The sequence below is a fragment of the Athene noctua genome, chromosome 1 (genome assembly GCF_965140245.1).
Source record: "Athene noctua chromosome 1, bAthNoc1.hap1.1, whole genome shotgun sequence".
Lineage (NCBI taxonomy): Eukaryota > Metazoa > Chordata > Aves > Strigiformes > Strigidae > Athene > Athene noctua.
In genome coordinates this window covers 238,527,968-238,551,448 of record NC_134037.1, presented here as the reverse complement: position 1 = coordinate 238,551,448, position 23,481 = coordinate 238,527,968, and the positions used below count along the sequence as shown (strand labels likewise).

The following is a 23,481-nucleotide window of genomic DNA, read 5'->3' as shown; positions in this document are numbered from 1 at the left end:
ATGATTTTGTGACTTTGTGATTCATGATCCTTGAAAGTCTCGTTATTGCTAGTAGCTTACTGTAACTGCAGTTGCCTGCAACTGCAGACTGAATGGCTGTTCGTTCTGTCTTTGTAAAAAGTTTCCAGAAGCTTGGTTAAAACTAGTACAAAAACATTGTGGGGTTTTTTTCCCCACAAAACTCTATTACTTCAGTGAAAACTCCTATAATTGTTTCTCCATAAATTTAATTTTGGAATATTTTAATTTCATGAAACTTTGAAACTCCTTCATAGTTGACTTTCTGCATTTTCATTCCTTATTTTTTCAGTGTTTCATGACAGATCAGGAGTGGCAGTGCTACAGCATAGACAGAGTATTTAATTCTTAAAATCAGTAAAAGCAGTTAATACATTTTACTGATTGAAACATCTTATATTTTTTTAAGATTAATATTTCAGATTGTTTCATTTCAGTGCACAGGGAATATAGACAAGGTAATTTGTCCAACCACAAAGTAATAATTTATCTTCATTATTCTAGAGTAAAATTAAAATAAAAGAATATTTCCTCTATGTATATGCAGTATGTTTGGTTGTGGTGATGCACATTAAAATTAAAAATAATTGAAATTACATTCTCAGATTTTAAAAAGTTTTGCATATTAATTTTTATGTGAAGTAAACTGTGTCTTCAGGCAAGGAAGACATTTCAAAAAGTCATAATTTCCAGCGAATTAGGAATTCTGTTTCAATTCTCTCAATTTTTCCAGATTATATGTGCTCTACTAATCCATTTCATAAGGAGCATCTGAGAAAGCATCACATAAAAAGAGGAGGACCTGATCCTCTGGATGTTTTCCGTACATAAAACAGAGCAGAAAGTCTCTCAAAGTCAAATGAGAGTTTCTTGTGTCGTGCTGATAAATGTGAGAGAAGATCAAGTGTAGAGGTAACCAATTAGTTATTTAGATAGTAATTAACCTTTCCAAGTCTTCAGTACATCACTGTTCCACGGGCACAAAGCAGAGGAGTCCAGGAGTCTTTCTGGACATTTCCAGCCAGGTGCTGAGAAGCCTGTGTCCCCAAAAAGAGACTGTTTGCACACATTAAAGATGCTCAGTGGCATCCAGGACTGGGTCCAGATTGTCTCTGGTGAAAGAGCTTATGCTGCGACTGCCAAATAACCACACCGGCACTGTGTGCTGGGGAGGGATCATGGAGAAGGGGAACAGCTGCACGGTGCTTGAGCGGAACTGCTGCTCAGAGGAGCTGGCCCTGCCCGCTGGGGCTGATCTGCCATCGCATACACTGGGTCATTCGCAGGCAGAAATGTAATTACCATGTTCCGAAAGAGATACTGTGATTAAATGGGTAACAAGGAGACTGTAATTACAGGACAAGGGGAAAGCAATGACATTTATGTCCTGTTTGGTATACCTGGTTCCAAAGGCTTCTTTATTTGCCCTAAAACAGTGGGATCCCATGTCTCTATCACCCTACTGCTGAGATCAGATCAATGCAAGAATCAAATACAAAACTGTAGTAGTAGTGCACAACTATATGCTGGAAAAGGACCACCAGGAAAATTCGTAGTGGTTTTAAAGGGTATCATGCATTGCTGTCCAAAATTAAGATCTGAAACCCTAAAAAGCTGGTAAAAAAGTAAAATCTCTCTACTCTCTTGGTATGAAACAAGTATAAAAAATAAGGGAGTCTGAATACATATGCTAGGCATTAAAATAAAATGTAAATTCAGTAAATGAAACAGTTCTGTAAGAACTGTTTCTGATAGTATATTCTATTTTGAGAAAGGCATTTATTTCTCACTATCTTATCAGCACCACAAGGGTAGTCTGTAAGCTAGAGATAAACAGAAATTATTTTTTTCTGGCTAACAAATGAATACTTAAGAGGCCTGGGCTGTTTTACAGATATGGACTCTTGTATGATGGCTATAGTTCCCTCACCTCTCAGATGCCTATCTCTTTTCAGGAGGGTATCAGAGGCAAAGGTTTCCCTGGCTTTAGAGACAACCTGTGGATGCTATTAACTACCTGAGAATAGGATACAGTTGGCTTCTGGAGTGGGAAGTAGGGAGTGATGAAAACAGGGAGAAGGCGGCATCTGGAGGATAGAAGAATGTGACACCAATCTGTCCAGACTAAAAAGGAAGGAAGGAAAGAGTTTGCAGTAAAGAGCTGCTTCCAGTGTAGGGAATTAGGTAAATAAAAACATGCCGATAAAAGCTTATTGAGTCAGTGATGCTATAGCCCAAATATAGCTCTACAGGAACTACTTTTCAGACAAGAGTTGTTTTGATCTTAGAGGCCAAAAAGTCTGTTAGATCATCTCATTGAGCTTTCTGTCTATTAGCAGACCATAATATTTTTCCCCAGTTACTCCAATGCACAGTCTGGTAGCATGTATGTTTTTTAGATAATGTATATTTTAAGTAAGGGCATACCGAAAACATTAAAAGACATTCCGTTTTCCCTTGGGGCTTCGCTGTAATGGGTAATCAATCCCATTGTTACAAATATTTGCTTTATGTCTAATTGGAATCTGACTGTTTTCAGGTACCTGTCACCGCATCGTTTTATCTCAGTGTCTGCTAGAATAAATGGGCTTTTCAGGCTTTGTATGTTCTTCCCATGGGAGTCCTGATGCAATTCTGTCATCTTTCAGTCTTCTGCTTAGTAAGATGTTGAGATATATATATCTCTTCCTGTAAGGTTTTTCTTTTATAAAAATCTGAACATCTTTTTTTTTTTATTAATATTATTATTTATTCTGTTTTGCATTCCTTGCTACATTTTCAACATCTTCTTTATAAGCAGGTTTTAATAGGTTTTCCATATTAAAATCATCATTCATGTTTTCTATATTATAGAGTTCTTATTCTTTACCACATTGAATTTGGAAATTCAAACTTGATGATCTCAAAGATTCTCAGATTTCCAAGCTATAGCCAAGATGAATGTATGCAAGCCAAAGAGCACAGAAGACTACATGAAGAGAGCTTTTAAAATTTTAACCATGTAAAATAGATGTGCTGAATTTTCCAGTCCTCTGTTTTCCCCTTCTAATTACCCACCTTCACTGCTTACATACAGATTTATTCTCTGTTTAGTAATTGGATTATCCTATTGTTTGGATTTCTTTATTCACAGTTAGAGTTTGTTTTATTCACACTGGACTTTTAATATCTCTCCCTCCCACAAGGTCATTTTTTCCAGCTATGCGTTGCATTTTCATGAGAAGCATACACTTGCAATTACAGGTGCTCTATAAATCATCATCACTGTGAATCACAGACATAAATAAACAAGGCTGATGAAAGACCTTTTACTGCTATCAGTTACAACATAAAACGGGTTACACAGACAAGCTGTGACCTGTGAGATCAGATTAGTATCTAGAGTTTTAATTTCTGTTCTTGGCTGCAGTAGAGAAAAATGGCTATCATTTATCACTAGCAAAGCATGCAGTAAGCAGTAAGAATGTGTGAGCTCAACTACATTAAATGATAGCTGCTGTGTATGTACATAAGCAGTGCTGTACCACACATCTACTACATTTATTAGCAATATGCTGTAATTATGAACACAGATTCATTACAGACAACTCCAAACAGCAGAATTCAGATAACTGCAATGGGAAAGTGTAATTGCAATGAGCAAGCACCATTAACTAATTTACTGAGATGATCAAGGGCCAACTAAAATTTAATTGTGGAGAAACCACAGTGTATTCCAATTAAAATACAGAAACCAAAGAAAAATGACAGGGGAACTCTCCAATTACTGGAAGAGTTTGGCTACTTCTGTTTCTTCTTTCAATACACTTTCCTGGCAATAAAGCTAATAATCCTGGTATATAGTTCGGCATGAACAGTGCATTGTTGCATGCAGCCATATATTTGTATTTTTCTTTAGTTTGAAAATGGCAAGACTGCAATGCTCCAGGTACATTACAGCCTATTTCCTTCACAGGTTCTGAAATCTGCACTAATGGCCTGATATCTAAGGAGCTCATCTAACAGTTCTGACAAATCTTATCACTGACTCCTACAGGAAAAAGGGAAAAAAAGTGCCAGAGACATGAAACCACCAGGCAATGGCTCTGTTAAGCCACCCTGTGTCTAAGCAACTCTCTCTCCCTTCACCCGTGCATGGTGGCATGAAGTCATGTACTTAGTAAGTCATAGAGTTCAGTGGACAACCTCTCTTCCAGCTTAGGTAAAGACATTGCCAGACTCCAGCAATGCCAAATCTTGCATGCAGAGCTAACTGAAAAACAACAGTTGCTTGTCATGATTCATTCTGATAAATTGTCATTTTGATCATTCCCTCCAAAACCAAAACATGCATTGCTTTCGTTCAGGGATTGTTCATGCCTTCAGCAGAGATTTTCAATTTAATTTGAAATAAATGCTTGTAATATCAAGAAGTTAAATTACTGAAAGATAACATCTGAAAGTTTTGGTATTCGATTTCTTTCTATTATAAATCAAAAAGGAAATCCCATATCAAACAGCTATTTTATTAAGAAAACTATTAAAATGGTTTCAGACAATTATAGTGACCAGTTCTGCTCACATCCTGTAGTTTAGCTGTAACATAGTTTTACATTATGAATTTTAGCATACAAAAAGTCCCAAAGAAGTCACCGCTCTGTCAACATCCAACACACAGCATTTATGCTGGTACTTCAGAGCTCTGCTGTGCTGAGGCCTTTGTGAATAAATAGCCTTTGCCTGCACAACACTGTAGATGTTGATCATTGCACTTACTTTTCAAAACAACAAAGATAAAAAACTATTTTTCAAGATTACTGTTGCTATGAATTTTGCCTCAATTTTTGTTGCAGGTAGTTGATCTCCAGCTAGTCATGGATAAAAACCTCATCTGCTTTATATGCATCCAAGCCAGTCCATTTGAATTACTAACATGAACAAGTAGAAGTGATAGGAACAAATACTAAATAACTGTTCTTTTAATATCCAGGTGCTGCACTCTGAGAATTTGTCTGTGATTTGTAACCTGAGAAACAGAGCCCAAGAGTCAGCTTCCATAAGACCATCAAGACAAAACATTAATTTCTTGTGAAACTTTTCAACCATCAGCTTCTGAGTAGAAATGAACAGCAGCTGTCAAAAACAGTTGAGTAACAGATGCTGTGAATACAGGGACCATAAATTAGGGCCCTGCCTGATAAAAGATCTACTATACAAGAAGGGCATTTTAGCATGCACTTCAGCAGTATCTGGCAGAAGGACCTAGCACTGGAGCTAGACAGTTATTAAAATAAAAGTGCTTTGAACAATCTGGAAATGTCTATTTCTGAATTATGCAGAACCATTTCAAGGTTCTGTCAAAGTTACGGGTGTTTTCCTCTGTTGTTCTGAAATGAAAAGCAGGGTTGAGATATTAATGTTCTGTGAAGGACATTCGTTTAAAACACACACAGTGCTAAAGTATGCTATCAGTTGCTTTACTATACAGAGAAGCTTGTAAGGAAATAAAATAAGGACAGCAGAAATGTTTGATTTTAATTTGGTATATTCCACATGCAGCGCTGAAGGGTACAGTTTATATTCTATGATTGTTTTGATACTGAAAAACCTCATTTTCTTGTCCTCCTGGGTGAAATGGGAGTCACTGCAGTGGTGCTGGGCAACATACGTGGTCACAAAGCCAGTAGGAGCAGCCTTAGACTGCTGTGGGGAAGCAACCCCAAAGCTGGAAATGTTTGGAGACATATTTGTCACCTGTCACTCCGCTTGATTCAGAAACATCTTTGGTGTCAGCTTCAGGCTATTCTATGATCCCAGTAAGAAAGGCACTCAAGACTCCATAAACTATTGCTTAAAATACCTTTTTCTGGTGCTAACACAAGAAAGAGAAAGAATACAGATAATTTTACATTCTTTCAGGTGCTGGGAACCCCAAGCCATGCAGCATCATACAGGCCTCTGCTCAGGGCATGTGGCACAAATCCCACCCATAGAAAGGTTCCTTGACATTTTGTTTTTGAGACTTCTTGTAGAATTTTCTTAGACAAAAAATACTGTATTTGTCATTTCTACTGTCAACCAACCATACATTCACAGAGAATTTGCTGCTCCACTTTAAGATAAAGACAAGGCCATGCAGGTGGAGTAGTTGACAACACCAAAGGGGAGCTGCCTGTGGGCTCCTCTGTTATCATCACCCAGCTGAGTTTATGCTGCAGCCGACCTGCACAGCCCAGCACAAACCTGAAGGACAAGCTGTATGTGCAGCACAGCACTGTCCTGTGCTTACTCAGGTACGCTGTTACGTGCATCACTAACCCTTTGATGCACAACAGTCTTCTGGTTAGGATTGTTACAATCCCTAAGGGGAACATCTAGCACCTGCTCAAGGCTTTAGGCTTTGCTTCTCTGCTGTGGGCATCAGCTGGTGCTCTGTGCCAGCTTGGTGGCTTCCACTGCTCCTCAAGGTGAGTTCTGCCTGCTCTCAAACATGAGACACAGTGGCAAAGGACTGTTGCTGGAGGGTCCCCTTATTATCTAGCACGAGAGCGATGGGATTTACAGGCAGGCTGTGCTTCAAGGTCAGGGGACCTACGGAGATAATGAGGACGCAGAGTGCATCAGGCTTCTCCCGGCATTAGCCAGACCGTGAACAATGCAGCTGCAAGCACAGAAGCGAGTGTTCTCCTCTTACAGAGGGAACACGAGGCTTATGGCTCTGTCTGGGACATAAACTATGTTGCTGCTTCCCTTCCTTCTTTACATAGACACCCTGGGACTTTCACAGATTATTTCTGTTTTCTGTAGCAAGTGGAGGATGAGTATGTGCACAATACAGGCAAATCTCACAGTCTTACCTTGCACAACATTTGCCATGAATACACACTGTGTACTGTTACTCTGAAAACAGTCAACATCTGGGTAACAGGAATCTGCTTTTGAAGGCTGTTCTGGGGACATCACAGTTCTTCCTACACCAGCCTCACATGGTTGTCTCTGGGCTGTTCTGCAGAATGGATTTTCAAGAACAACGCTTACTAAGGTTCTGCATTTATTGTCCTCCCTCATGCCCCTGGCTCCATGTCTCTATGTAAAGATTACTCCACACTCACTTTACGTTTAATATATCTGTTATAGTGGCATGCAGTATAGTAAGAATCAGAAATTGTCTCACAGGGTTCCATGTAATAAAATGGGTTGCTTGATTGATCCTGCAAGCAATATGAACCTTTCGCACTGATTGGTGATTTGGCTTGAGGAAAATCGCTTGGTTCACTTTCCAGATAAATTTCAGCTCTCAGATTTGATAATCTGCTATCATACATATATTGAGTAAGAGTTATTAGTTTAGGCCTCTATTTAGGAAGAAAGCTTCAACTCTAAGCCTTGGCGTTAATTGATCTTATAAAGTCAGTATGTCTAAAAATACCCAAAAGTGTGTATTACAGCAGAGCCCTAACACACATAGAGAAAATATAATTTTGCACAATGTAAACTTGTGTGTGGCAGTTTAATTTTCTTTTTTATAACTGAAAGGTTTAGTGCATGAAACCTAGTGGAATTCGCTTAGAGAACACTGGCAAAGTTACAAGAACAAACTTAATCACTAACTGATTCTGAAAGGCAAATATCAAGTATTTTCTAGAGAAACCTAAGGAATACTGATGCATTACAAATTAAAGTTACACAGATATCATTCACAGAAGCATCACAGTGGGGAAACATTTTAAAGTACATCAGGGGTGCATAAGCAACAGTTTAAAGAAATACATCCACTGGAACAAGCTACTTTCTCTTACATCCTGTAAATTACAGGCAAGTATTACACATTGACTCAGCCAACAAGCATACATGCAGCCCTATTTAAATGATACCGGTTAACACTAGATAATCAGTACAACCTGCAGCATTAAGTTTAGATTAAGGGTTAGTAAGAAAAAAAAAAAAAGTTTATAACTTTCCAATATAGTTTCCATCTTCTAGGACTCAGAACATATTTATTTTTCTAAAACTTCCCTGAAATATTTTAGAAAAGCAATTTAGTGTTTTGAAACTCTGATTTAAACACAGTATTTCCTCCTTTTTATCTCTGCCTTCTTTCTGCCTTTGTAGGCAACAGAATAAATTACAGCTCTGGTTTTCTTCTGCTTTTTCTTTTGTACAAGTGTAACTTTGCAAAAGCTAAGGGCATTTAGCAAAGTTACAGAAGGCAAAAGGAGAAACAAAAGAAGATGAAAGGAAACCAGATGGCAGATATAACTAATTTGACTGCATCCTGAAAACCTCTTTCAGTTATGGCAGTGCATTAAATTTGCTATGCAGTGGGACTTCCAGGGTTGCTCTGCCGTAAGCCGACATCAGAAGAGTCTGTGGCACACGTGGACTGGCTGGGTGATTCCTCAGTACATTGGTCTGAAAAAACTTACCGAATATTGAATGTGACCTGGCCAAGGTCATAATAACTCTGTGTCTAACCTGCCTGAATAGTGTTTTCCTCTATGAAAATTGTATTGTTATTCAGTATGAGACTTAGAGAAACAAGACTGGGAAGTTGCAACAGTCTTACATTAACTGCTTCTCATCTTGTACTCGCGCATATTTGCAAGGGAGTGGCTGTTTTATTACCAGTGAAGATGCTACTTCCAGGCTGCAGGCCAAACAGCTGTTTATGCCAAGCTGAAAAACTAAGGATTAAAACGCACTAGGGACCAAAAGATACTTCAAAGGGTGAAGAGGGAAGAGGACAGCTGACAGTGGTCTGATTAGTGGATAGAGGGAGCTGCTGGGAGCTTCTGAAGCAGCTGTGTCCTTCTCAAGCTCATGAGGGGAAGAAATACGCAGAAAAATATATTGGGATAAAATATACTACGATCTCCTTTCAAAAGGCAGTTTTGCCCCTGTATGCTTATAATCAGAGCATGAATGAATCATGTGATTTCAAGCCACAGAGATAAAGTATGTTCTCTACAAGGGTGACATGACCAAGATCCCAGGAGGGGTCTGTGGTGGTAGTGGTAACTTGAAAGCTCTTAATTGAACAAGAAAGGAAAAATCAGAGTGCTCTTCATCACTCCTGCTCCCAGGCACAGCAACAAGCACCTGCATGTGTACAGGCAACATTCCTCTCTCCTATAAACAAATCTTGCAAAAAGGTTGATATAGTAAAATATAAACTTCAAATATTTCTATTGTGAAATTTAAAAATTAAATCCAGCTCTTCAATCTCTAAATAAGCCCTGTGTGGCACTTCTGGGAGGTCTGACATCAGGGCAGAACTGGAGGCCAGGCACAGTCCATGCCCCAGATCATGAACTGAAGCCGTGCGGAGCTTGCTAGGTAAACGCTTGGGGCTTAACAGTGGTCCTGCAAAACGGAAGAAGAGCTAAGGAGCTAGGAAAGATGCACGAGACACAGACAAGTCCTAACCAGCCCTTTAATACTATCTTTTCCAGAGCCACAGAGGAAGCATCCTCGCCAAGTCAGGAATTGCTCTGACTTCTCTGTCTTCCTAGAAATCATAAGTAAGACAGTAATTACTGCAAGAAGCCATAAGGAGTCCACTCAGGAAGGCTTCAGTTTCCTCTCAAGCACACACAGGGAAGCTCAGAAGTAAATGATTAATGGCCCAAAGCTTTATTTGATCTGCTGCTACAATTAAGTAGTGGCTGGCAAAGCTCACTGGTCTCCCTCAGGTACTAATCCATATTGGGCTATTTCAAAGAGTTCCTGAGAAACTGGAGCTTAGATAACCTCATTAAAAGCTATTTGAGAGGCATTTCAGTTACATTAATGTACTATATGACTACTGAGTATATCCATATGCTGCTCATACATAAAGATATGAATAAGTCATCTCTTGGGTAGCTGAGGTTCTTCGGTTATTTCTAAAGTGTATACAGATATGATGGGTATTTGGGTATACAGGATATTCACTGGCTGAAGACGAATTCAGTAAATAACTTGAATCCATATATTGGCTAGGAGTGACAAGTGATCTTTGTATGAATGTGAGTTATGTGTTAGACCTGTAACTACCAAGTTCTGACATTCCTCATGACAAATACCATATGGAGAGAGTGAGCAGTTAGAAAAATAGGTTTGGGCAGAGGTAAGATTATAAGCTACAGGCAGTTTTCACAAACAGCATTTACCTATCTGAAAATATGTACTTGCATAATGTTTCATCTATCTCATTATCTTATCCAGATTTTTTTACTGAAAATAAGAAAAAAAAACAACCAACAGCTCTGACACTGCCTGACAAAGAATAGGATAACATTTTTAAAATTACAAAAAAATTCAACAGCACTTAAAATTATTCAGGCATGGAGTGCTAGGTCTATAAAGATGAGGGATGGTACCACTGCCTTCATGATGCTGGTACGTCAGTCTCAGAATTTCTTTTGTGCTGGACCTACAGTTCATGGAGCTGTCTAGAAACCCAGCGCAGGGAACTGATCCCAGTTCTGTGTGATTGTTGCGTCTGTGTTACTTTTCAGGTGGACTAGGTCCTTGGTTTGTCTCACAACCACATGAATCCTTGTGCCAGCAGAAGGGTGGCAGCAGCTGTGAGTGGCTGGGAGCAGGGCAGTCCTTGCCTGTGGCAGGCCAGACGATGCTGAGTGCAAACTGGCGCCCAGCAAGGATGTCAAGGTCATAAATGTTTTGGGGCATCTGAGCCCTAGAACCATCATCTCACTGATGTCCCGAGAGAATGAGTTTCCTAAGTAATCCCCTTATTTTTTGTATTTTAACATTTAACTCCTGAATATACAATTTCCATTATTCTCAGGAGATTGTGAAACTATCAACCAGTATTGATTTAAGGTCAGAAGAGTAGTGCCAGCTACTTAAAATATAATTAGAGACTGAAATCAGAGTCCTGATACTCCTGAATTAGAAAAACACTGCTAAACTGTAAGTGAAAGAAAATTTTTGCTTTGATGGAAAAATCAGAATTTTTCTTCCTTTATTGCTAAAAAGTGTGAGGCTGGGCTTTTTTTTTTTTTCACTCACAAAATATATACATTTCAAAAGCCTTTTGTTTCAAAAATGTTATTAAAACTGAAAATTGTAAGTAAAATGTGGAATAATCACACATTTAGAAATGGTTTTGATTAACATCCATCTTGTTAGACTGCTATAGATGCTACATATATTGCAGCACAGGAGTTTTTCAATATTTTTTAGTAATCCCATCAAAACAATAGGATAAAGAGTATTTAAAGTTCTGCTTAAGCTGATACTTAATTTCAAAGGCTGATTTTTTTTCCAGAAATAAAAACTTTGCATGAAAATGTTTAGTATCCCCACATGAAGTCCTTCTTGTGCTAACTTGGTATTTAGAGATGACATGAAAGGAAGAGAAGAACAAGAAGTACAGCATAACCTTCTGTCCCTCCTGCCCTGCATTTGCCCACACCTGTAGAGGTGACAGCTCCACTGTGGTAACTACCTGCTTACAACCTTGCTGCTTCAAGGACGTGGAACTCCTGCTGTCAAAAAGGAAAAGTAATGTTACATGGCTGACACATCAAACACAGGTAACATTTTTCTGCATAAGATATACCACTTGGCTCCTATAGCAAATTCTTTTGGGGCTGGGGGGAAAGATCAATTAAAAAATAAACTTAAGAAAAGTGAGAAGAAAAAATACAGATCTTAATACAGCCTGGATGACAAGAACTGCAAAAACCAATCCTGGCATAAGACCCTGCTTGATGTATCCAAATTTTGGATAATAGCTCCTACATTTCAATGACTCTGGAGAGCATCTCAAGAAGTACCACAACTGCCAAGGCACAAGCATTTTTGACAGCAGTTTCTTAACTTGCTCTTACCGATCTGTAAAAAGGGAAATCCCCAAATGTCGCGTACTGCCTCTTCTGGGGCATCACAACCCTGGTTAACCTAAATTTCATGATGAGGTTCAAGCTGTTACAATGCTTGCTCTTTTGCCTTCGCTGTGGACTTTCCCAGGGCTCATGTCACACAGGCTATATTGCTGTTTGTTCCTGCTAGGACAGCCATGAGCACGGTCACTCATGCTTACTCCGGGGTTCACTGTAACCTCCTGATTCTTCTTCAGGGAGGTGCTACCTACCTGGCTGTTCCCCATCCTGCATTTCTGCAGCCGAGGCTCAGTCTGACCTTGCACTTGTGCTTCAGGAGCCTCATGCTTTTCCAGAACATTTTTCCAGATTGTCAAGATCATTTCTGAAATCTAATCTTGATCCTCAGCATAGTCAGAGCCCTTCCCAGAACCATCGGTGGTGTTATCCACAAATTTAGTGAGCGTGCTCTCTGTGTCATTACCACGTCACTGGTGAAAATCTTTGATGGCACTGGGCAAACTGCTGCTTGATTCCTCATATACAGCGCTGTGCTCCCACCGCTGATGGCTGAGGACCGCTCATGTGTACTGCTGTGCGATCAGTTCGGCACTTGTCCCCTGGCCTAGAATTTATCAAAGTGTCACGGGAATCAAATCCACGCTTAAATCAACTAAAAACTCATTTTTGTTGGCTTTCCCTTATCAAAGAGAGAAGCAAACTTCTTCTGCCCTCAACTGTTCCCATATGGCTGCTGTTGTCGCCCGCACACCTTCCCCCGTACTCTGGGTGTTCAGGCATGGCGACAGGGCGAGGCGGGGCCGCCGGCGGGGCCGCGGCTCTCGGGCGGGACACTCGTGCCCCACGGCTCCGCGGGCGCTGCGCGGGGCGGCCCGTGCCCTGCGCGGGGTGGCGCGGCCGGGCCCGCGGCGGGCGGCCCCCGACGGGGTCTCCATGGCGACCCGCCGCCGCTTGGGTTGCCAGGGCGGCGGCGCCGGGGCTTGCGGCCCGGGCTTCCCACTGGCCGCGGCCGACACCCGCCGCCGCCGCCTCCCTTGGCCGCCGCCTATATAGGGCGGGCGGAGGGGGGCGGGCAGGCGGCCTGCTCCGCGGTGCGCGGGCGAGCAGACGGTTTCCTCCGCGGAGCGCGGCGACCGGCAGCGAGCGGCGCCGGGTAGCGTACGCGGTACGGGCTGCCCGAGGCGTAACCAACTACTTGTGGGGGTTTGGGGGGATTTTATTTCTTTTTGCCCCAAACTTATATTTTTTTTTTTCTTTCTTCTGAAAGGTACCGACGATGCGCCGCACCGGTGAGAGGAGCCGGGCGGGGCGGCGGGAGCCCTGTCCCGCTGCCCCCCGCAGCGGCGGGCGGGCCGTGCTGGGGGTGCTGGCGGAGAACGGGCAGCAGCGGCCCGGCGGCCAGGTGAGCCCCGCCCGCGGCCGCAGCCTCCCGCGGAGCCGCCCCGCAGCGGTTCCGCGGCCGCCGCGCCTCGCTCCCGGCCCGGGGGCCGCAGCCACCCGGCGGGGTCGCCGCGGGGCCCGGGCAGCTGCCTGCCCTGGGGCCGCCGCCTGCCGCAGGTGTGAGCGCCGCAGGCACCTGCCCCCGAGGCCGCATGTGAGGGCCTGGGGGTGGCGGGGTCGTGTCGGAATGGGGCTCCCTTCGTGAGCCTGAGCTTCTCAAGAACCCTGCTAGTAACCGCCCAGGCCTAATCTACAGAGGCTTTCCTGTGGAGATGCCTTGACCAAGTAATTCTTCCTGGAAGGAGGAAGACTCGGTGAGATTTTATTTGGGCGCTTACCCGCTGCAAGTGTAGGGAGTGGTTTAAGAAAAAGTCTGTTTGCTGATGCTTGCCCAAGGGTCCCACTGCCATGCGGCAGAGCCTCCCAGAAAGCTAAAGTTCACAGCAGGGTGTCTGTCTGTGTTGCTGTTTCTTGGTCCCTCCTGAAGTCTGCTGCGGTGGTAGGGAAATGGTCCCGTGCTGATATACAGGAGCTAAAATAGAAGCTGTTATGTACACAGACTCTTCGGCGTTGTGACTCTGTAAAGCCAATTGGTGGCTTGCTGGTAGGAGGTGATGTGAAGGTCTGTAGCTGGGTCACATGTTGTATGTAGCCCAAGGGGCTGTGATGCTTGAGCTCAAAACTTCAGACTTTGGTTTGTAAGTCAACATATAATGCCTTCCTGCAAGTAAAGTCTTTCATAGGTCTGTGAGAGTGCGTGCCTGGGCTCTTTTGTTACTTTAACTTGCTGCACTTCACAGCAGCTGTTCCTTGCCAGAACTGAATGCCGAGCAGACCCTGCACTTACCAGCCCCATCAAACTCAAGCAGCACCCTTGCCTCATTCTTCTTAGTGGTGGGTTCTAGAGATGAGGCTGCTCCCCTGGCCTCTGACGTTCACACCACCTCACTCTGAGGGGTCTGTGACAGCAAGGCAGCAACAAATGGTACTTTTGAGGCACCAGCTGTAGCTGGTGGTTTTTCCAGTGAACTCTAATGTTATCAGTGCCTATTAGGCAAGGAAAGTGATTTTTTTTCTTTTCTAAAACAAGTGATACTGTCGTTTTCTTCCTGAGTTGCCCTCCCACAGCATTACACTGTGCTCTGTTTCAGGGTGCTACTATCAAACACTTCTCTGGCTCTGAAAACACCATCCCTTCATCTGGAAAAGATGAATTACCGAACAGCGTGGTCAGTGCTTCATCAAAGCAAGGGTTTGCTATCTATGTAGATGAACCAGAACAGAAAGAAAACTACAGCTGCCAAGTGGCTGAAGAGCTGGATTCAAGCCTTTCTCAACTGGATACTAGTGCGATGTCATCCAGTATTCACCTACTGCTGGATCTGAGTACAGGTAACACCTGTTGCTGCTCAGGTGGTATCTATAGCACAAGTATGTGTAGGGTGGTTATAAATTAGTGAGTAGCTTCTGTTACAATAGATAAGACTTCAAGATAACTTGGATTGTGTCGGCATGAGGCACAACTCTTCTGTGTTAGAAATAGCAGGAGAAGGTAAAGAGGCTAATTACACAACGTCTTGCTGCTTCCTCTTGCTTGTTAGGATCTCCTATGATAGTGGACACATCCTTCCAGTCCAAGTCTGAGGATCACATGGAAGATGCCGTAACTCTGGCTGTGGAAGAGTATGCAGAAGACATTCATAAGTACCTCCGGGAGGCTGAAGTGAGTGGCTTGTAACAAGCTTATAGGTATTTGTGTCTCTGATGAGCTGCAATACTGCAAAGATGTATGGCTGCCCCAGGATAACCCAAGGCTGTCACTGAACTACAAAAGAGAAAGCGAGCAGTAAAAGCCATCTCTGAGGGCAGCATCTCGACAGTGCTGAGATCGTTGGGGTTTACTCTCCGTCCCTGAAATTGCCTATCCCCGGAGCATCTATTGACTCTTTGGGATGAAGAATTCTTGCAGATGCGAGTTGATTGCTGCAAAAATACTAAAGCAGTTGGATGTGATGTCACCGGCAGCTCTCTTGATATAGTAGTAGTTTTTCCTGCCTTTCTGTATCAGACCAGTAAAGTACAGTCTCCCAATAGGAAGATGGGAAAAAAATGTGATTTATTCACTTTCAGGTCCCTCTGAATGGCTTATATGTGCTTGATGGCAAAGGCTGTTCATAGTCTAGGAGTTCTTTTACTGTTCTGCTACTAACACAGACTCCTATCTCTCCAGTGTAGAAATACTACTTCCTAGATATGCTGCTAACTAATACCACTAGTACTATAATTGTAGTTAGTAGTAATGAGTTATAGTGGAACAACTCATAATCCCATTGGTGGAAGCATAAAGAATGTTAATAAGCTCATACATTAATGGCTGATTCTTCAGTTCATGATTCAGCCATCAATCCTGATTCTTCAATTCTCTCTTGAAACAGGTAAGACTCAGGCCCAAACCCCACTACATGAGGAAACAACCAGATATCACAACAGGAATGCGTGCCATCTTGGTAGACTGGCTGGTGGAAGTAGGGGAAGAATATAAACTTCAAACAGAGACTTTGTACTTGGCAGTGAACTTCCTGGACAGGTTTCTTTCCTGCATGTCTGTTCTCAGAGGAAAGCTGCAGCTTGTAGGAACAGCAGCAGTTCTTCTGGCTGCGTAAGTGTTTCATCTCCTGAAATCTCAGGGAGCTAAAACTTATTTTTGGACTGAGTCTTTTAGTTTAATTTGAAGGACTGAACTTGCAGTAGTAGATAGCTTTTCATGTTGTTTCAAGATCAGCAACTTTGCCTACTTTGCCATTAGCAAAATTAAGCATTTAATGTTTGTGATGTGAGGAACTGCAGTAGGGAAAGCTTGTAACCATAACAGCAAGAGCGAAAACACTACTCTGTTAGGCTGCTAGCTAAAAGGCTGTAGTAGGTTCATAGACTCACAGTTCTAATCTGCAATGAGTCTTGAACTGTTTTAAGAAGACAGGGTACCTGGTGTAGCCTGGGAGCACATGGGGTTTGTCTGGAGTGCATTGTTTACGGAGACTTTCTCTCTGAGAGCTTGCTATTAGTCAGGAGTTAACAATGTGAGAGTGTGTCTGTCTATACTGATGACTTGGAGTTCCTCTAAACATCTTTGCCCAAATTTGAAACTGAATTGTTACATAGCCTGGAAGAATGACTAAAGGAAGAGCTCAACACAAATCTTAATGTCATATGCTCATCCTGATATGGGTCCAGCAGACAGCTTTCTTTCACCATAACTTTCAAGCTGATAAATGTAGCTTCCGTGTCTTTCAGGAAATATGAAGAGATCTACCCACCAGAAGTGGATGAATTTGTATATATAACAGATGATACCTACACAAAGAGGCAGCTGCTAAGAATGGAACACCTGCTTCTCAAAGTGCTGGCTTTTGACCTAACAGCCCCAACCATCAACCAGTTCCTCCTTCAGTATATTCAGAGGCATGGAGTCTGTATCAGAACTGAGAACTTTGCAAAGGTATGAATTATCTTCCTTTTAGGATTGAGGGGGGAGAAGGGTTCCTAAAAGCAGAATCACTTGTATTTCACTAAGTTATCTGAGCAGACAGGTTCTGCTGCTTTACTATGCTCTATCAGAAGATACTCTTTCTCATGCCAAGCCTTATCAGGAACTGCAACAGGCCTAAAACTGGATGTTTTGTAGCCTCCTACCTTCAGTAGGCAGCTTGTGTGCTGAGACTTCTGGATAAATGTCTCATGGAAATCCTAAGATTCTTCTACCTGTCTGATCAGGGATAATGCACTGACTGGGTAGCTAAGTGGTAGGAATGTGATTGTTTCTTCAACAGTGCTAGCATAGAAACATAGGAAGTCTGTCCTGGATGTGATGGTACTACATACTGCTACACAGTGACACAGTATATGCCTGCATAGCTGCATAGGCAACCCTGCTTGAAACAGGTTGACCCAAGATTGTAGCAACACATCTGATCTGCTGCTTATCTGCAAAGAGTGTAGGATTGTACAGTGACTCTGCTCCAACAGAGCCCAAATTCTGTCTCTTAGAGCTGTACATTTATCCCTGATCTCCAAATGAGGTCCACCTATGTGAACAAGAGCCTTGGAGGATGAGAAGAGTGTGTATTTTTTATTTTTACAAAACATGGATTTTCTATCTGTAAAATTATGTCAGAGCTGATGATGGGACCAGAACTTCAGATTACAGTGTAGATTGCTCAGGCTTTGACAGTGTGGTTTTTCTGTCCCCACTGAAACATGCTAAACATTCTTCTGTGAGATCAACACGACTAGAATGATATTTCTACCCACCAGACATGTAACTCCTGTTTTTTACATGAAATTGAGACACTGTCAACTTGCAGTGCTTGCTGTATTGAACTGATTATACCAGCTAGGCTCATTCTGTTTGAAAAAATGGTGGCTTTTTTGTTCAGTATCTTGCAGAGCTGAGTCTCCTTGAAGCTGATCCTTTTCTGAAGTACCTTCCTTCACAAACTGCTGCAGCAGCCTACTGTCTAGCAAACTACACAGTGAACAGGTCTTTCTGGGTAAGAACAACTACATGTTAATGAGTAGCTTAAGCATTTTATATTATTAGAACTAGGCTGAGAAGCAGAAGGAGTAGCTTCAAAATGTTGTTATAAAGGCTGAAATCCTAGCATGAGTAGCTATTCCTGACCTACAGGACTACCTGATAAATGAATGTTAAATCAACCTGAAATATCCTGCCTCTTCTCTGAAATGGGAAGGACCTTGCTGTCTTGCTCACATCAAATCTGTACCTAAGGCCTTGTTAATCTCCAAAACTTCTCCCCCAAATACAATTCAGGGGCTTTCTGAGAGGGAGGGAAGAGCTGAATGTGTGCACTTGAGTGGAATACACTGAGTGGCTGCTTTAATGCAAGCCTTGATAGTCCTTTCAGCTGTGTGTCAGAGGAATAGCTTTAACAGAGCAGGATCCTGAAGAGATGCAATGGATGCCACATACTTGGAGCAGAAGGAGCTTCTTGTCAGATCTACTAGCACCAAGGAAGAGCTAGAGTAAAATTGATGGCAGGGTACACTTGAATTCTTTTCATGATTGAAGAATCTAGAGTGAGCACTGATGCAGTGAAAATACATTTTCTACAGAAGCAGAAGCTATCTTCTAGACAACTTGCTTACAAGAGAGTTAATGCTGTTTTTTCTCCCCTGACCAGCCAGAAACCCTTGCTGCATTCACTGGGTATTCATTAAGTGAAATAGTGCCTTGCCTGACTGATCTGCATAAAGCATGCCTCGATGCTCCCCATGGCCAACTGCAAGCAATTAAGGAGAAGTACAAGTGCTCAAAGTAAGTAACCAGGAAGCCACAGCATTCTGTAACTTGGAGGCTATAAGCACAAGATGACTCTTGTGCTGTAGCTTGGGCTACAGATGCTGCAGCTGACAGACTTCTCGTAGTGGTCAGCTTCTATTCCTGAAACGCCTCTGTCAGCCTGTTTGAGGGGCAAACTTTTCTGACCAGAAAAGTAGTTAATCCATAGGTATACAGACATACTGCATAACAATTCTTCTGTGTTGTGGCAGGATGATTCTTTTCTTCCCCAGTGCATGGCACAAGAAGGTAGTATCTCTAAATTTGTCATCTAAACTGTTATCTTTAGTGACTGCATTTATATTCCAGGTACCTGCATGTGTCTCTTCTGGAGCCCCCAGCAGTTCTTCCTCTACAATAGAGACTGTGGATTCTGGACTTGAAGATTACTTTGTCCCAATCAGCAAAGCTGTTCAAATGTGTCAGAGCACTGCAGGTCATGTGTTACCCATAGTGATCAGAACGGTTTTTAGCTAGTATTTTTTTAATTACATGCCTTTTAAAAAGGATATTAGACTACAGCTCTTAATATAACTGACAGCACTTTTAATAAATATCTTATTACACTGTTCCTCTATGAATCTTCTGACTCCAGTTAATATCTGCAGTAAGAGTGAGTGGAAAGGGTTGTGTTTTTTACAAAATTGTCGTGAGCTGGGCTTCTGAGCTAGATGGAGTGGATAAAGTGTACTCTGAACCAACACAACCTGACATCTCTATAGACATAGGTGATTCGCTGCAATATTTTCTGTTTCTTCCTCTTCTATAAGACAAGATTGTGTGGCCATGAACAGAACCTATTTTCTGCAACTCATTTACCATATCAGAGCAAAAACATCCAGATGCAAGTGGTCTATGAACAGTGAACTTGTGTGTAGAAGACCATCAGTGTTGAGGTAAAAGTCAAACTTCCTTTATAGGGGTCAGTAAGGGGTATTCATCTGCAGGGAGCTGGAGGAAGGGGAGAGATTGTGGCTGGGAGAGTCTTTGGAACACTTCAGACACTGGCAGACAAACTGCAGTAGAGAGCAATGTTAAAAGCTATGAGGTACTGGAACAGTGGAGTTGAGACAAATGGCTGCTGTGTCATACTTGTGGTATTGAGTAGTCTTACAGCATTAGCTGTCTGACCTCTCCTGCCACTAGAGTACTGCTGAACATGTGAGCTCTGCAGTCTCTAGATAAACCTCACTCTTAGCAGAAAGGAGGGGGGTGATGGGACAGGACTAACTAACTTGTATCCTGAGCTGCTACACTGTCTTGTGCCCCCCCCCCCCCCCCCCCCCCGTTAGGTAGTGTTTTTAAAAACAAACAAAACATGACCTTGAGTACTCTTAAACACAACTCCTGTCCAAAGTACTTGAAAGTAGTTCAGTTGGTCAACATGTAGAGAACTATATTCAGCTAATCTAAATAGCAAGGTAAACCTGAGGTGTTCTCTTACTGTAAGTGTTTGAAGCCTTCAGTGCTTATTGCTTCCTCAGAGTAATCTGTACAGGACATCATGTGTTTCCAAGCAAGAAAATGCTTAACGCTTGACATTAGCATACAATTCAGCAGACATGCCAAGTACCAGCCTTTAATTTAAAACCTGGTTACACTACTGTGTGTATTGTGAGACTGCTGTTAGCTTCAGGGATTTCACTTCCCTTGATTGTGTAAGGCTTGCTTCCCCTGGCTTCCTTCCTGTCCTGGATAGTGAATACTTCTAGTAATGCAAACCCTTGAATTCCTTCAAAATGGAGGCAGTGGGAATGGCTGATTCAGTTGTCTCAAAGAAAATATCCTTTAAGTGAGAGGAGCATTCAGTTTCAATCTAGACTATGCAATTCTTAGTCTCTTGTTTTGGACACTTTCTAGTCAAGTAAAGTAATCTGTCTTGGTATTTACTAATGACAGATGTAACCAGATATCCCATGCTCATGTCTGTGGTATCCACTTTATGATGGGGACCTAGATCCATGGATTGTCTCCATGCAATGAATTTCACAGCTTTTGGATGAATGTCTTAAAGGTGAGCTATGAACTTCACTCATGAGTGCAGACAACTCCTTTAGGTGGCTCAGTCCAAGGGTCAGAGCCAGTGGTGCCTAGTTACAAGGGGGAGTGGTGACTTCCTTGGTTGCCTGTTTCATGAGGAAATGGTGACTACTGAGCAAGAATCTTACTAAATCTATCAGGCTTATGAGTACCAGCTTGTTTATGGTGCTTCAGGCTTAACATAAGGTGTCCTGAAAAACCATGTTAATAAGCCTTTAGTTGTAAGTAATAGTGCTTACTGAACTGCAATTACTGTAGTGTTGAGTAATTTGAAAATGGTAATGAATGTCTCGAGCACAGAACCATTTTCTTAGTGTTATAAAAGTTTGAAGGTATTTGTATGGTCATGTTGCAGTAACAGGGAAGAGATGAGTTCTGTTCTTACGAACAGTCTATGGCCACAGTCATGTCTCATGCTCTTAGGCCAACATATTTGGTGCATCTAACACAGTAGGAGGTGTCTGGGTCTGAATTTACTAAATGTTTTAACATGGGGTGTCTTCCTAGAAGCCAAGCTTTAATTCTGTTTTACTTCTTTAGAGTTTACGCAGCTGCAAGACAGATACAGTAGTAGCATTGAACTTCCTGGAAGCTTTAATTCTCTGGTATATGAACTTAGCAGATTTTGCATTTTAAACTATAGAACCTGAAGATGATTGTGCTTCATCTGTCGTCTTGTTTGTTTTGTTATTGTTTTTCAACTGAACTAATGGCTGAAATAGTTTTTTCATTTTGCCTTTTTAGCCTTTGGACTAAAAGAATAACTAGTTTGTGATTCTTCATTTTATCATAGAATCATGGAATGGTTTAGGTTGCAAAGGGCCTTAAAGATCATCTAGTTCCAACCCCCTGCCATGGGCAGGGACACCTTCCACTAGACCAGGTTGCTCAAAGCCCCATCCAGCCTGGCCTTGAATAATTCCAGGGGGGCATCCACAACCTCTCTGGGCAACCTGTTCCAGTGCCTCACCACACTCACAGTAAAGAATTTCTTGCTAATATCTAATGTAAGTCTACCCTCTTTCAGTTTGAAGCCATTACCCTTTGTCCTATCACTATACTCCCTGATAGACTTCCTCCCCATCTTTCCTGTAGAACCCCTTTAAGTCCTGGAAGGCCACTATAACATCTCTGGAACCTTCTCCAAGCTGAACAACCCCAACTCTCTCAGCCTGTCCTCATAGAGGGGGTGCTTCAGCTCCCTGATCATTTCTGTGGCCTTCCTTTGGACCCACTCAAGCAGGCCCATGTCTTTATACTGGGGGCCCCAGAGATGGACACAGTACTCCAATGGGCTCTCAATAGCAGAGCGGGAGAATCACCTTCCTCAACCTGCTGGCCACACTTCTCTTGATGCAGCCCAGGGTACAGTTGGCTTTCCAGGCTGTGAGTGCATATTGCTGGCTTATAGTCAGTTTTCCATCCAATATGCCCAAATCATTCTCAGGGCTGCTCTCACTCCACTCATTGCCCAGCCTGTATTTGTGCTTGGGATTGCCCCAACTCATGTGCAGGGCATGTGCAGTGCTGGTGTGAATGCAAGTTTGTGCAAGATGGATTAAATTTTAATTTGTGAGACAAAAGAAACTGGTCTTGAAGTGGTCTCATCTGAGATCTGTGGGTAATAATGGCATTTTGAATGTTCCTGCTCTATTCTCACTTCCTCTTGTTTTATTTGTCTTAGAGCATGGAAAAGTCTTACTGCTCTTGGTATGAGTGTACCTTCACTCTTCCAAGGTGAAAACTGGGAGCTGCCTCCTCTGCCATTCTATGAGTCATCACACTTAACTCGCCTGCTGCTCATGTGGGCTGTCCTCTGCAGCTGATACTTGACATCAAGGTATAAGAGATACTTCAGTTGAGCCTGTTGTGGTAATGAAGGTGGAATAATGCTGTTTTAATAAGATGAAGTGCTTAAATGCAGATGCAAAGCCACTTAAGAGTACTTAAAAGATGTAGTGAAAATTATCAGGTATACGGAGACATGTTTTTTTGAGGGAGATGAAAGCAAGCCAAAAGGAAACTTGAACTTTTCTATGATGTAGTGCCTATCCTATACAGAAAAACTAAGACCTGTAAAGCTCACAGCCTTGTGTGATGTTTGAAACAGAACCAGACTTTTTGAAGACAGCCGTATCCTGGAAAAGAAATAAAGGGGAATAAACATTAAAGACTAAACAGAGGCAGTCTCAATTTTTGACCATACCACTTAGTGGCTTGTAGACCATAGCCACAAATAAGACCTCTTTTTTTGTTGTTGTTCAGGAAATATTTAAACTGTTGCAGTTTCAAAATTGTCAAGCCTGATCTTGCTCAGTCAGCTTTGCTGTAAAGATCAGTCTGTTGATTTTCAGCATGTGTATTTCAAAGGCTGAATATTGCTTTCTGTGCAGGTCACAGTATCTTCCCCCAATTGTGACAATACAGTGGGGGTAAAACCTACTGGTGAGACAGCAGGCTAAACACATCCAAGGAGCTTTGAGTGATCATTCAATACTCTGAGTGGAGTGAGTTGAAATTGAGAAGTGTCGAGGATTTTAACTTTGACCCATGATGTTCAATTCAAGAGTTCATTAACACTGGTATTAGAAAACACAGAAACGCAGAGCTCCATAATCTTATTCTAGCAGTTTCTGTACGATCATGCTGTGACTTTCGGAAGGTGCAAATGTGTTGTGATTGCATGATCCTGGTGGTTCTGTGTTGTAGTTAATTTTTTTTAAGCAATAGCTTCTAACATTAAATATTGTAGCTGCCCTTGTTGTCCTGAGAAAGCTGTTCTTTATAGCTGGG

At 42.2% G+C, this 23,481-nt stretch overlaps 1 protein-coding gene across 1 annotated transcript; it reads left to right on the top strand.

The window, feature by feature from the left end:
- Positions 1–12,922: 12,922 nt before the first annotated feature.
- CCNA1 (cyclin A1) lies at positions 12,923–19,207 on the top strand. The gene is made up of 9 exons (XM_074931871.1): positions 12,923–13,014; positions 13,117–13,251; positions 14,441–14,681; positions 14,891–15,012; positions 15,725–15,948; positions 16,584–16,788; positions 17,726–17,839; positions 18,491–18,624; positions 18,958–19,207. Exons 2-9 carry the CDS (start codon positions 13,126–13,128, stop codon positions 19,007–19,009), a joined length of 1,218 nt encoding a protein of 405 aa, XP_074787972.1. The 5' UTR covers positions 12,923–13,014; positions 13,117–13,125; the 3' UTR covers positions 19,010–19,207.
- Positions 19,208–23,481: the final 4,274 nt, after the last annotated feature.